This window comes from Chelonoidis abingdonii, chromosome 15 (assembly GCF_003597395.2).
Source record: "Chelonoidis abingdonii isolate Lonesome George chromosome 15, CheloAbing_2.0, whole genome shotgun sequence".
NCBI lineage: Eukaryota > Metazoa > Chordata > Testudines > Testudinidae > Chelonoidis > Chelonoidis abingdonii.
In genome coordinates, this window is record NC_133783.1 from 54,931,042 (window position 1) to 54,947,027 (window position 15,986).

At 44.0% G+C, this 15,986-nt stretch overlaps 1 protein-coding gene across 1 annotated transcript in view; it reads right to left on the reverse strand.

The window, feature by feature from the left end:
- Nucleotides 1-12,471, reverse strand: part of HABP2 (hyaluronan binding protein 2) — a 44,021-nt gene extending 31,550 nt beyond the window's left edge. The window contains exon 1 of the mRNA XM_032775166.1: nt 12,403-12,471. Coding sequence (XP_032631057.1) covers nt 12,403-12,471 — 69 coding nt within the window. The remainder of the gene's footprint in view (nt 1-12,402) is intronic.
- Nucleotides 12,472-15,986: the final 3,515 nt, after the last annotated feature.

Below are 15,986 nucleotides of genomic sequence, written 5' to 3' on the forward strand. Positions count from 1 at the left end.
CATGGTCCAAGGCTACCATCGATTTAAGGAGCGGTGCACTGTGGGTAGCTGTTCCTCAGCTATCCATCGTTCCCACTCCGTTGAGGCACAGAGCCTGAGTGGGGCAGAAAACATTGCCCCGGGTGTAACTGGTACAGCCTACCCCTCCCTGTTGTGAAGGCAGCAGACAACCTTTGGCGCCTTTTCGGGAGTGCATTGACGCAAACGCGCCAAGCAACGAGCAATCATGACCTGAGATCACAAACGGATCCTGACCGTGTCAAACCTTCCGTACTCTCGTGCTGACATAACTGAAACATGAACTGGCAAAGGGCAGGAGGAGAGGAGAGGCAAGCTATTGCTGAGCAGCGAGGACAGCGATGACTGAGATGGAGGCAGAATTCTCCATAAACCGCTCGGCACCACAGCGTTTTGGAGCTACAGCTATAACGGGGCATCTTTCTGCCCATTGAACGCCGAATTGGGCATGGAAACAAGCACAGAACTGGTGGACTGCATGTTTAGTACGTTGTGGGACGTTGCGATGCTGCGAAACTTCGCAGCGTCAAGAGCACTTTCTTAGCAACTTTGTGACATGCTTCCCCTGCCCTGAAACACCGTAACAAAGCATAGAGCAGCCCTCACAGTGAGAAGCGAGGGCAATAGCCCCCTGGAAAGCTTGCAACTGCCAGACAGCTACCGCGTCAGTCGGGAATCAATTTTTGGAGTGGGCAAAATCTACTGTGGGGGCTGCAGTGATGCAAGTAGCCAAAGCAATCGTTAAGCGCTGGCTACGAAAGGTTGTGATTGGGGAACGTGCAGGTGATAGTGGATGGGCTTTGCTGCAATGGGTTTTCCGAAACTGTGGTGGGCCATAGAGGAACCATATCCCTATCTGGCCCAGACACCGGGCAACCAGTACCTGTGAACCGCAAGGGGTACTTTTCAATGGTGCTGCAAAGCACTTGGTGGACCACAAGGACGTTCACCCAATCACGTGGGATGGCCAAGGAAGGTTCATGACGCTTCACGTCTTCGGAGCACTAGGTCTGTTTAAATGGCTACAGCAAGGGACATACTATCCCAGACCAGAAAATAACCGTTGGATGTTCAAATGCCTAGTTATCCTGGGGGACCCAGCCTACCCTTGATGCCATGGTCATTGAAGCATTACACTAGGCAGCCTGGACAGTGGTCAGGACTGTAACTACAGGTGGAGCAAGTGCGGATGGTGGTAGAATGTGCATTGGCCGTTTAAAGGTCGCTGGGCGGATCATTACATTACTCGATCAGACTCAGCAAACCAATGTCCCGCTTGCTATTTGCTGCTTGCTGTGTGCTTCCACCAATCTTTGTGAGGCTAAGGGCGGAGACATTTATGGCTGGGTGGGAGGCTGAGGCAATCATCTGGCAGCTTGAGTACGAGCAGCCAGAGACTCAGCGGCGATTAGAAGACACCCTGGAGGCGCTGCGCATCAGAGAGCCTTTGAAACGAGTTTTTCAGCACGGCCAGGGTACGGTCGTGACGTCTGTTTGCTTCCCCTTGTGAAACCCTGCCGCGCATTGATGGATTATTCCAGTGTAAGCAATCCACCCTCCCCCTTTTCATTACAGCGTTGGCGGAAGGAAATAAATTCTGTATCGTTTAAAATCCTTTATTATTCATTAGAAGTAATTATTGCATCTGTTAAAAATCATGAGTATTTCCTTACTCGATTTCCCTGTAAGCAACCTTACCCTCCCTTTCGATGTATTCTGTATTACAAAGGAACTTAAAAAAGGCAGAGAATTAGGAAGGTGTCCTGGCTGCTGTGCTTTGGAAAGGAGGGGAAGGAAAGGCTAATTAAGCACATTTACGCATAATATCAGCCTTTTCCTGAACTCTGCAGGGTGTGGAGGAAGTAGGCGAGGTGCAGAAAAGCCTTCCCCCACGCGTTCTTACAGTTGGGTGAGGAGATATGACGTGGGCTTGCAGGGAGGTTATACAGGGGCTGCAGCGGCACTCTGCTTGGTCTCTTCCTGAAGATAGCACCATGCATTGGGATTTCAGTTTGAGAACGCAGCAGATCCAGCGTTTGCATCTCTCCAAACGCTGGGTCTTCCTGCCTAGCCCCTCTTCAGATGTTCACTGGCATCTTTCCTGTACTTTGCTTTACCACAGTCCTTCCAATCATTTCTGTTTATCCCTCTCATTGCGGTTACTCAATAATTTCTGTGAACATTTCATCTGCGTCTTTCTTCTTTCTCCCCGTATCACAGCACGCCCTCGGGATGGCATTCGGGAACTTCAGAGAATTTGCAGCTTGGCATGGGGGAAGCAAACCAGCTAGAGATGAATATGTGGAAAAAGATACCTTTTACGGAGCATGCATAGTACTCTTTCACATAGAACACTATTCCACCTTACAGAGCACTGTGATCTCGATACAGGTCGACATTGTATCGTCTAAATTATTCAGTGTGTGTGACTGGTTGGCACACACACAGACACAGGTACGCGCCAACGATACGCTCCACGCGCGGTGGTAATGTGAGGCTTAAAATTTTGACTTCTCCGCCGTTCATATACACAGTGCAATTCCGATATGATGCCTTGCTCTCGTAGAGGAACCTGCAAAGCCCAACCGCCCCTCTTTCACATCACAACTAGCGCATGGCTCTATCATATATGATCGCTGCTGTTGATCACCCTACATCACCCCCCGCAGCGCGGCTGGTAGCAGGGAAGAATTACTGCTTGCCAGACGCTGAAAATCGTCGCTACTCCCTCTCCCATCCTACCCCGCTCTGGCCAGTAGCAAAATCGCCGTGTCTGCCCCTATTTACATTCCCTGATGATTTTCTACAAGGGGTAACAAATGGATGATATCTCTTCCTTGACATAGCACCGCAGGAGAGATTCGTTGGGTTTATGCAATGCCTTCAGTGCAATGCCGTCAATGCCTGCAGTACCAATGTCCTTGCCAAAATTGCATGGCGTGAAAAGTACTACTATGGGGGAACGGAGAAGCCTGTTCTGTGGCCCGCAAATTAGATCATATAGCATAGACATATTATTGAGTCTCCCGATCGATTCATGGAGATTAATTTGGGACTTTTCGCTCCGTGCCCCAGGACAGTTATGTTAACGAAATTTTCCTGTCAACAGTAATGGCTGCGACTTGCAGCAAAAGCCCTTGGGTCAATGCGATCTACCAAACCGTCGTGTTTTAATTCCGTGTTTGGTACCAGAATGAATGTGAACACTTACCGGAGGTCAGCTTCCATGGCTTCACTGTCTGGGCTTCTCGCTTGGGAGCGCAGGGGACTGTATTCTTGGGTCTCAAAAAGCATCTGGCCCTGTTGGGGTTTAGGGGCCTGCTGTGTTGCTATACCACGGTCATTCATATATCCAAATTCGTCTCCATCTTCTCCCCTCGGCTACATCCTGCAGAAACACTTGATATTTCAATCCCAAAGTTCTGGAATCCACAGACAGGGGGGCACTGGTAGCACTGAACCCAAAATTGCTATGTAGTTCATCTAGAAGCGGCATGTTTTTCGGCTCAGAGCCTGACCTTCCGTTTGCTTCTCTGCTTTCTGTAACCCTGTCTAAGTTTCCTTACTTTTACTCTGCACTTTAAGGGAGTCTCTGCTGTGCCCTTATCAGCCATGACTTTGAATTCTTTCAAAAACTTTTTCATTTCGTCTTTTGGAACGCAGTGCTGTGAGCACTGAGTCCTCACCCCAGATAGCGATCAGATTCCAGAACCTCTGTTGTGGTCCAAGCGGCGCTCTTCTTCGATTATCAGGAGACTGCTTGTGACAAGTGCAAATGAGCTCTGTGTGGTCACCTTGTGTGTGCTGCCCTCACGGTGGACAATCAGGAAATTGGAATTCAAAAGGTTCGCGGGGATTTCAGTGTCTTTTTCCTGTTTACCTGGCCAGTCATCACAGTTTAGTGTCCGATGCTATCATGAGTGCCCCTGTGACATGGTTCTTGAAAACCAAAATTTGGAAGTGACTCGCTTGGCAGAGTCAATCCTCCCTTTCATGGTTTCGTAAAAAATGATGTACATTCGCCTGGACTGTCATAGCCCGGAGCTGCCTTGCCTCCACTCCCCCCCCACAGTTTATCGTCAACGAAAGTCTATGTTCTTATTCTTGTATTCCTCACGACTGGCATGACCAGAAATGGGGGGGTGGGCCCTGCCACAGTAGCTGCAGAAGGGTTGTATTGCCCCTGACTGCCAGTCTGGAGAAAGGTAAGCAATGGTTTGGGTCTTCCTGGGGGAACCCCCTGTTAATACAGCCCACAGAGTAGCTGCCGCTCTTCTATACACTGACTCTCCTTCAGAAGGAGTAAGCCGTGTTAGTCTGATCTGTTAAAAGCAGCAAGAATCCAGTGGACTTATAGACTAACAGATGTCTGTTAGTCTGTAAGGTACCACAGGAGTTTCTCTGCTTGCTTGATCTCTAGTCAGACTGACTCTATTTTTAGACAGCCTTAAGGGAGAGGATTGACTCAGTGGCCTGGAAGTCAATCCCAAGTTTTGCTTTGCATTGCGCCCCCAGCTGATTTTAGCCAGGGGCACTCATGATAGCAGCAGACAGTTCAGAGAAGGAGAGATAACCATCATTGTCATTGCCAGTTTTCTCTGGTAGTAGACGGTACAGAACAACTGGTACCATCTCTGTCTATCATTGCAAAATCAATTGGAATTGCTGGTGTGTAGCGCTCGAGTGTCGCCTCTGTCTCCACGGATCTAGTACACAAATTGGTGACGGGAAAAACAAAAAGCGACGGTCTCTAGTGCTGCCATGGTATTGTTTCTGCAAGGGCAATCCAGGAGAAAAATGGTGCGAAAGGACTGTTATGATGTTTCGGAGCAAGGAATGAACGACAACATTTACCAGAACCCCCGTGACCATTAACATTGCATCAGGGGCCGGGGATCACTGGAGGACGGAAAGGGGTGCTGAGGACTCCGGCTATTCCCACAGTACCTTCAGCAGTCTCGTAAAACTATTTGCATTCGGATTAGCCGCCAGTGTCTGTAGCTACAACACGGTGTTTTATGGTTCACGGAACAGCTATTCGTTTCTTTCCCTACCCCAGACGAAGAATGAAAGTGTTAAAAAGCAATCCATTGAGTACTTACAATGTCACCTCTTTGCTGAATGTACTGTAGATGCGAAATCTGCAGCTCTGAAGAGCATTAAGACTTGCACGTGGCAGTATCATAACCAAGGAAGTTATTGAGGTGGATTATTGCTACTTGAAATCTGCTCCCTTCCCCTCCTTGTGGTAGATGGTACGTCTACTGTAGGACAGCAGAATGTTACCATCTGGCTCTTTTTGTTACGGTCACCAGTAAATGGGACAAAAGTAATAACCCTGTGTAATTTTTTGAAAGCACATGGGGATTGCTTGTGTGTGAGTCAATCCTGCCTTTACGTTAATAAATTAGAGTCAGTCCAGAAAGATAGATCAGTGTAAAACTCAGTGTGCACAGGGCAGCTGTCGTGTCAGTATTCACAGAGGATCCGTGCAAGTAACAAATGTGTTCCAACTACCTGGCTACACAGCGTGCCCCACCATTGTTGGCATGATGTTAATGGGAAGAATGCATGAATCGAATTCACGAGTTAGTTATGAGATTCAATGAGGGGAGGGAGCCACCATGGGCTATGACAGTCCTGCGTTCAGATCTTTTCTTACACAGAGAGGAAGGGGTCTGAGAGTCGCCCCCAGTGATAAGCTGAAGACGTTACAGGTTCTGTCGAAAAGGGGTCTTCCATATTTCACCCAGAGGCCCGGCCAGACTCAGCAGAGATCCATGGTGGCTGTCTACTCTGGGGAGGGCAGAGGAGCGGATATGCTCTCACTGCAGCGATCGCGTCTGCCAGCCGCATTTCAGAGTAACGAGGGTGCATTTACATATCAAGGATTTATTTATTTCACTTTTGTTTACTGTCATGGAGTGGGGAAAAAATGCCGAGCTGTTTCGTGGAACCGGCAGACACGTGTTTAGCTCGACTTGGGCGGCATGCCAAAAAATGCAAATAGTTTTCAGGAGACCGCTGTGGAGGATGGCAGTGTAGTCTCATTACCCTCCTCCCTCTGCCATCCGTTGAGTGTTGTTCCCTACGGTTGTCACGCACGCTGTGTATCTGTGTTTATTTTTTTAACGCTTTGCATTTCTGTTCTTTAACGAGCTTGATAAAACTGAGTTTCTCACCATTCAGCGCAGTACTAGTATCTCCGTAAGGTTCATGCGGAGTACTTCTTGATTTGATTTGCCATCGCCAGCGTGGTGATCTGAGTCGAACGTGAAGCAGGAATGTACTGTAAAGCTTCGGGGATTTCCTGTTTACGGCATCCGCAATCGAGTTCGGTTGCGGACCAGAGGGTCAGAGGGTGTGTCCTGCAGAATATAGGCAATGTGTATAGAGATCGTGTATCAGAGGCACAGGTGCTCCGTGTCCGTATCACGGGTTGCCTGAGAAGCGCACCCGTTGCTTTCCTCTCCCTCACCTTCCTGGGCTCCGTGCCGTGCCCCGTCCATTGTGTCAGAAGTTGTAGGAATACAAGAATAAGAAACAGAGACTTGTTAGTGAGAGAAATGTGTCGGGGGGAGGACTTTGGAGGCAGCCTTCCCGGGTATGCAGTCAGCGAATTGGATCTATTTTGAAATAAGGGAGGAATTACTCATTGCCAAGCGAGTCATTCCAAATTTGCTTCAAAAACTTTCGCCCAGTTTCGATGATAAAGTGGTTATTAGCATTTGTCCTATTCTACTGCAAGTAACCAGGAATATTGCTCTCATGGCATTTATCGGCATGGCTTTTCTTGGATGGTGGAAATAGGTGACGTACATCTCCACCAAGGGAGAGATGGTGAGAGATGCTAGATACTTGCCTTTCATTGCTGTTAGCGTCCCGTCTACCAGGTTCCAGTACACATAGGAGTGACATTAGAGTGTCAAGGAATGATTTCTTTCCCTTTTTTTCACGTGGTGTGGGGGGAAAGAATTCTGGAGTGTTCTGAACCACGGCAAGGACACTGTGTTTGACACTTACCTGACATTTGGAGTATCCAAGATGGAATAAATTTTCCAGAGACTGTGTTGGACTGTGGTGATGCTGGATCCTTCAGTACCCCCCTCCTTCATGAGGGTCCATTTGAGTCTGGTTCCGTTTACGTTGTAGCAGCGCTGTGTATCCTAGCAGTTTTTTATTCAACGCTTTGGCATTTCGTGTTCTGTAACGAGCTGGATACAAAGTTTTGTCTCCCCATACGCGATCCTAGGATCTAGTATTCCCTGTACGGTCCATGCTGGAGCTTCTTTTGGATTTGGAGACTGCTCGCAGCCTTTGCTGTCGGCTCCCGTGGACAGCAGGAAATGATCAAAGTTCGCGGGCTTTTCTTTTACCTGCCCGCTGCATCCGAGTTCAGTATTGCTGTCCGTAGCGTGTCCTGCAGCCTCTGGGATGCGCCCGGAGGCCCAATATAGTCGATTTCCGCTCCAACGAAACCTAATCACGATTACACTATCTTTTAGCGCTATACTCCTCTCGTTTGGGAGGAGTTCCGAAATCGATTTAAGGAGGCGGTTAACTCGATATTAATGACGACGTCGTGTGAACGGATACAGCGTTAAATCGGTATATCGGCCATTAAACCGATTTAAAGTCGCAGTGTAGACCTGGCCTAACACTCGAGCTGAAGAAATAGCTCCTTTAGCTGGTAGCTACAGGAGATTCATATCCCCTGTGGCCCAGCCACTGCAGTAGGATGCATGACACACTCTGAACAGTGGATTTCGCCAAGCATTTTAAAAATCTTAATCTCTTTTAATAATTCATGCTTCACAAGCAAATATACTGTAGGTTAAGACAGTGGGCGTGCTGATGGGTTCAAAACATTCTCGATTATAACCCTGCCTTTTTTAGTTTTCATACATTCTGAAATGTCCACATCAAAGGGCAGAGGTAAGGACTTGATTCTGCATTCATTACTCATGTGAGTCAGCCTTACTCCTGCGAGTAGTGCTGTTGAAGTCAGTGGGACTATTCCTATGAGGAAAAGTTTGAACATTTAGGCTTCAGTTCAGCAAAGCGCTTAGGCACATGCTTAACGTTAAGCACATACTTAAATCCCATCAACACCTACCATGTGCGCAAATGCTTTGCTAAATCAGGGCCTTAATTTCCTATCTGAACTTTTCTAAATTCACCCATCATCATGAAATCGGGGCACAAACATAGCTCTCATATTTATTGACTTCTGAAGCCCCGACTCAGCAAAGTATTGAAACCCAGGCTGAAATTGGCAAAGCACTTAAAACACAAGCTTCAGTACTTTGCTGAGAAAGGCTACTTTGCTGAAGCAATGTCTTAACTCTAAAGGTGCTTAACTCTACAACTGCAGTGTTTCAATAACACAGTCTTTTGTTTCAATTTTGCAAAAGTAAGAAATCCTTAACGATATCAGACCTTAGTCTGAGAATGTCTCTGCTACTAAATATTTGGTAAGAAGTTGAGTGAGACAGTCATTAAAAAACAAAAAAGCAAAGCCCAGATTCTCAGAATAGTGATGTGATAACCAGTGAATTCCTACTGAAATTCTAAGCAAAATAAATTGAATAAAAACCGTAAAGGATCTCTAGTCACTGAAGCAAAACTTGCATATAGTTCAATTCTGCTGTTTAAATACGGCCAAATTCTGCTCTCAGTTTCACCAATGTTGTAATTCCACAACCCTTGATGGATTTACTCCAGATTTTCACATTTGTAACTGGTTTCTTTTCCGATTATATTGCATTGCACTGACAGGAGAATTTCACCTTAGACCCTGATCCTGAAATCCTGGTGCTTTTCTGTTCAGTTCTGACTAGACGGCACTAATGCATGAAATGTTGTTTGGCTTCTGCAATATTATAACGATAATCCTTTAATAATTATACTGCTACATATAAAAACTCCTATAACCCAAGTCTAATAAAAAATAAAATGAAGAGGATGATGATGGCAAGGAAGGAAACATTAATTTAATTTTTCCACTGAGTTTGGCAGAGTGTAAAGTCTATTTTTTTTTTTTGACAGACTGCTTTCAGTGCAACTTCTTTGGAGCAAATCATTAAGCCCAAAATGTCCTCTTGTAACATGTTTGTCATGTCATGGTCACGTCACAGCAACTGGGCCTTTTTTTTTTCCGCTGGGATTCATGCCAAGTGCTAAGCCAAAAAACCTTGTTATATTAATTATGAATAAAAATATGTTTTATTAAAAACTAGCCTGCTGAATATTCTGTCTTGCTGCTTTTCGGTGACAGGAGAATTGCTTTTGCATTTTAGCAACATTAATGAAATTTTGGAGGGCGGAGGGTAATATATTTATACTCCATTTTCCTCAGCGATATTTACAGGAAAGTCAGATTAAAATCATCAAAGCTAATTAATTGATCTAACATTTAGGACTAGTCAGGAAAATCTGTACATGATTTAGTACAGGATCCAACCTTCTGCAATGGGTGTGAATTAAAGCATCATCATCATTCTAGACTTGTTTTGATTTGATTGAGTTCTCACAAAATCTGTGAAACTGACGCTGAAGTACCCTAGTATGGATGCCGCCAGTAAGTTGTCAAATGCATCGCTGGATCAAGTGTGTGGTGATCCGTTGTCGTCTGTGAGTGGATAGCCTTAACAATACACTATTTAAATAAAACTCTGTTGTGTAGTGAAAATCACTGATCATGCATTCACCAGCCAGTTCAGAAAGATCCATAAGCCATTAAAAAACCCTCTCTCTCTTTCCTCTAAAGGTCTGAATTTAAGCAAATCAACATCTAGAATTTCAGAATGAATTTCAGTAAACATGAAATCTCATTAACTGGAATCTTCGTTAGAGAATAAATAAAAAAAAACAACAACCCCTTTTGTAAAAAAATCTGAGTGCTGAAATGTTTGGAGGAACGGGAATGTTTTTGAAAGTGATTTTTAACTTCTCTTGGGTTACAAGCCACTCTTTTATTTTTCTTTAGTGATGGGATGAACAGATCTGGAAAAGTATCTCTCTCTAGCTCTCATAAGACTAGGGTTTGGAGTTCTCTAGTTGTGTTGAATGTTTTGCTGTTAACCTTTTCCCCCTACAGTCAGAGATGTGAATATTTTGGGGGGTCTGTTGATGCGGCGGAGCTGCTGTTTGGCATCTCTGGTTATCTGGCAGACAGATCACATGCTTAGCACCACTTTCTCATGCCCTTACTCAGAGAATAGCACCTTACTCTGTGAGTAGCCCTACTAAATCAACACAAGCACTTATCTGGCTAAGCGAAATTTCATCCTCTTTGAATAAGTCTGCAAAATTAACAAACCCGAGCACACAACTGACCCTTTTAGGTGAGTATCTAATCCTTTCTGCCTCAATGCTCATTTGAAAAAACACATGGACCTAACTGCAATACTGTACTACAGAAAGATGAGTTCCTTCGGGGCCCTATTTCACTCCATTAAACATGAAGACTGAAAGCCCTTATTTTTATCACAGCAACTGCAATTCTGGTTCAGATTCTGACTCTTTAAGGGCCTAAGACTCTCTCGCTGTCATTAGGGGGAATATTTCCATTGACTTTAACAGCAGTAAGCAAAAGCTCCAACATCTTATATGGTTAAAAAAAACTTGTTAAAAATCTTTGCTTCAATAAATCCAGTGGCAGGTTGTTCCACAGGTTAACAAGATGTAATGCATTGCCTTTTACTGGTATAAACATATTGTTTCCCTTTCTTGCCTTTTGGGACTGTGGAAAAAGAAACACCCTACTGGCTTTGTCGGTACTTGTCTCTTCACACAAATTGGCCAAATAGTACCTTTTAATTTAGCCTCTTTTGGAAGCCATCTCCATTTAGCAAAGACTGGGATGTGTTAGTATTTGTACGGGAACATTAGCAGAGCTGTAAGCTTCACTCTGTCCAGAGCCACTGTACTAACTTCACACTTAATAACACTCTGATGTTCACCAGAATTAGGCTAAACAAACTCCAACATTTTGTTTCACACACATGCACGCACAACCCCATCCAGGCAACCCATCTCTTTAATGTTTAATATCTCCTCCAACAATTTTAGAAAACTCATTTGGACCATGAAGCTTTCTAGCTCTAAGAGGCACATGCCACATTCTGCATGTGTTTTGGTTTGAGACTCTCAGGTCTCCTGAGCAAGGTACAATTAAATGTCTGGCACTGTTCACGTATTGCACAGTTCCACGTATACCTTGACACTATATGGATAATAAATTAGATAATATTTTTACCTCAAGGTCTCAGAGACAGAGACAAGGTTGTCATCTTGAGGCCAAAAGACCAAAAACATCAAGACACTTGATCACGGCCTTGGATAGGCCAAGAGACTACTCACACTTGATCTGAGTTCCAATACAGGAGATGTCAAAACTAGATCATTTGGGTACAGTTGTCAAGAATAATTGGGAATTAGATTTAGTTTAAAAAGCTGACTCTGAAAGTGTGTTGACCAGGAGACTTATTAACACATATGTTTTCTCCTAGCTATAGTGAATCAGTTCTATGTATTAGGGACAGAAGAACATTCTTCAAGAGCTAGTGCACCCCCTTCTACGCATCTACGTTAATACCATCACTTATTATTGTCATAGCAGTAGTGCCTAGCAGCCTCAGTCATGGACCTCATGGTGCTAGGTGCTGTGCAAACAGAGAACAAAGACAGTCCCTATGTCAAAGATTTGACAATTTAAGTATAAGACAACAGTCAACAGATGGATCCAGACAGGCAGGGGAGTACAAGGAAACAATGAGACAATATTAGTCAGTATAATAGGTAGTGGTTTCAGCACACCAGCTGCCTGACCATTGTCAAATAAATACTGTGTGGTTTACAGATGTAAGTGCAGATCCTTAATAGAGCTCTATTGATTTATACTAACGGAGGATCTGGCCCACAGTACTTATTTTTTCACTAGGCTCTGTGTTCCCCATCTGCCTCTTTATACTCTCCCTCTGCTTGTTTTACTCTGCTCTATCTTTCAACCTATTTTCACATTGGATTTCCCTTCTCTGTCTTGTTTGGGGGTCCTCTCCCCCAATAGGCTCTCTGAGGTGGAATGCCTATTCTATAATGCTCAGGTTTCCACCTTTTAGGCTCACAACATTCCAGTGGATCTGAATCTAGGCTAAATCAGTACTTCCAGTCTCCGAGACAGTACTTAATCAGTGCCAGGGCTACACACCGGCACCTCTGGGTTTGCTGCATCAGTTATGAATGTAAAAAATTGCCTCAGCCCTGGCACCTCTTTCATTACAAATTAAGCACTGCTCTGAGATAGAGCTTAGTTTTGTAATTGCTTGGTAAAGGTTCTGCAAAGAACTGCACAAGCAGTAACTATCTTAAAAGGATACTTACACAGAAAGGTGCATTCCCCAGCAACAGGATCAGAGGAAGAACCCAAAGGGACACAGCGCCATTAGCCATCTTCACAAACTAAATTTTCCTACAAATAATCTTGCATTTGTTGACTGGTTTTTTTTCTGTAAAGTTAAACTACAATGGCTAGAGAGCCAGTTCATGCAATGCAAATGATTAACTATCCCTCAAATATTGTTTAATGTTAAATGTTTGGTCAACAGACTATCCTGATCAAATATGTGCTACCGGTGAATCCATTCCAGTACATTCTTGTCTTGATCGTTGGGGAATATGTCAAAATGACATAGTTTAATAACCTAGTGCGTAATAAATAGAAGTAGTATGTATGTATTATTATCAACATTATTGTCAACCCTAGACATTCAAAGATATGAATCAGAGACAATCCCACAGCAAAAAAGCCACGAGATTTGGCTTAAAAATCATGAGATTTAAAAAAAAATAATAAACGTTGGGTTCTTTTTTATTGGCTTCTGGGTTTTGACTCTTTAGGGGCTATGTTTTCAAGCTTTCCCCCACAACCAGGAGAGCTAGGAATTTACTTCTTTTTAAAATGAAAGCAGAGAATCTCATGTAATAACATGACTCCAGGTGCAGGAGCTTTAGGAAAAATACCAAATGCCATGAGATTCATAAAAACAGCAGGAAAGTTGGCAACTGTTGACAACTCCTAGAAGACCCTACCAAGATTAGGGGTTCCAATGTGCAAGGCATTGTGAAGACACATAAGACCCTGGGCCCAAATGTAGGAGTCTAAGGGTATAACTATACTACCCGCCGGATAGCAGGCAGCGACTGATCCAGCGGGCGCTGGTTTATCATGTCTAGTCTAGATGTGATAAATCAACCCCCAAGTGCTCTCCCGTTAACTCCTGTACTCCACCACCACGAGAGGCGCAAGCAGAGTCGACGGGGGAGCGGCAGCAGTCGACTCACCGCAGTGAATTCACCATGGTGAGTAGATATAAATACATCTACTTCAGCTACATTGTTCACGTAGCTGAAGTTGTGTAACTTAGATCGATCCCCTTCCTCCCTACTCCAGTGTAGACCAGGCCTAAGTAAAAAGACAGAAAAGAGTGGGGGCAGGGAAGTATAATTGTATAGAGAGATTAAGGGACCTGCTCAAGTCATTCAAGAAGTCCTATTAATACATTTCATGTATGTTCCTGAAGGACTCAGATATTGTAGTGGTGAGTGCCATAGAAGCCCACGATGAAATGAATAATTCCGTCTTCAGAGCAGGATGTGAGTAATGGGCAGTAAATAAAACACGAGAACATGAGGAGTAAAGAAAATATTGAAAAACTGCTCATTAAATGAGCATAGTCCATCCTGGGCACTGAATGAGGTAGCCATCCTGTGGGAAAATATAGTATGTGATCATGTAATTAAAGACTATATCATTATGCAAACACACAAGAGGGCTGAATTAAGGTTGCACACCCGACTTTAACTGTAGCATTTCTTAACTTTTGAGGGCTTGACTTTGCAATCCGTATGTTCAAGGAATTTTTGGAGTGTGTAACATACGATTTAGATGGAGTATATTTTATATTGGTGTTATATATAATGTACACACCCACCCACCATAATAGAGATGTTCGTATGTTGGTGGTCACACACAGAAGTTAAAGACAATTCAACTCAAGATTCAATCTCAACAATTCAAGATTCTTTAACTAGTCAGGAAGACAGCAAGATAAAAGGAATTAGATAATGCTCAGCTTTAGCTAATGTGTCCTTGAATAAGCTGATTTTCCCTGAATTTAATAGATCCCTGATTCATCAAATCTCAAACAGAATTAAGGTATGGACTGGATCCTAATAACATCATGCTTTATATCCATGAAAGATAAATTAAAGGATGCAAAACTGCTATTGACAAACATTGATTATATGTACTTTGAAGTTGTGCCAGATGCATCTTGTCAGCCTCCAAAGTTTTCTTTTAAATCTCATTGCGTAAGGCTTTTACTTTTTAATTATTTTTTTCTCCACAGCCCCTTTGATCAACAAAAATGTAGATCATATTTGGGTGATGCTACTTCCTATGAATTTTATTTAGATGTATCCTTGTGCATAGCACAAGTTACAGGAAAAGGTAGTATGGTACATTGTCATCTCAACATATTATCCTGGATGCCGTTTAACACTTCAATGAGCTGCCCATGCTCTTGGGTGAAGTTCACTCCTGTGCTTAAAGGCCAGCACTTAAATCTCGCACGAGTCTTCAGTAACAAAACTTAATTTATAGAACTTCTGCTGACCCTTTGCCCAGGGGACAACTTTGCCCACTGTGAATACTCCACCACCCAGTTTTATACTTGTCAATGAATCCATGGCAAGGGTGCGCACTTGTCACATTTTGCTCTACTGAAAGAGAAGCTTGGTAGCATTATCTGCTAATGGGAGAAGATGAACTCTGGCTTTGACAAATGAGGGAACTTTAATAACCTTCAGAGAAAGTTTAGATTGGGTAAAAATAATGAGGCCTGGGTAACCAACTTAGCTCTGTGTGGAAACTCATTGGGCTGAAAAATGAAAACCTCACCCCCAACCCAGCAGGCATGGTCATTGCGACAAGGCATAGAAAGGAGCATCAAACATGTTGCACTGCTCCTCTCTGGTGCAAAGTTTTGAGCCAACAGCTCAGTTTTGTGAATAAAACCACTCTCCCACCCCCTCCAATCCACCTTGCTCATTCCAGTGCATTGAACAGACGTGGAGCTCTGCTGTGCTATAGACTGGAAGGTATAGTGTTCCTATACAGAGTTTCTGAAACTTGTTCACACACACAGTTTTGGTGTGCAATTCTGCTATATTCAAACCCTTCTATTAGCACACTGAAACCTGGTAAATCCTTTCCAGTAGTTCTGAGGCCTCATCCCACCTGCTACATTTACGACTGCAGCATTACCAACATAATCATTTGCACCTGAAAACTACAAGCATTTGTGCATGCAAATCATCAGACTACCAAAAGCCATTTACTCACACGAGTGACCTTTTGGAAATGTGGGAGAAGGTGGAAAGCCCAAAGTCTTAATGCATGAGGGGCTGACCCAGACCCATACATGATACATGGATGATCAGGACTGGGATATAAACGTGGAGGGGAAATGGCTGTGGCAGTGCCTATCTAGGGAGAGGGAAGGGTTGTCCTTTCCCCTCCCCCAGTTAGCAAGGTCTCTGGCAATTGGGACCCACTGCTTTTTGTGATATGTCTTTGCTTGGGATCCTTTGTTTACGAAACAATAGCAGAAAGCCTCCAGGAAAGGAGTTGAAACTGCTGCTGGTGAAAGTGTTACTCATCTTCATGATACTTCATCCATGGCTGGTGGTTCTGCCCACTGGGCTATGGGCTCCTGTACAGAAGAAACCACACTGCAGTAGGTGATTTATTTCTTTATTGTAGGTACATACACAGGGCCCAGCAGTGTAATAGCTGAATGCCTTCCAAGAGTTAGAAGATTTGGGGAGGAAAGGTTTTCAGTCTAAAAGAAAAATCACATGATGTTGAGGAGACGTGATGGGTATGTCAGACCACACATAAAAAT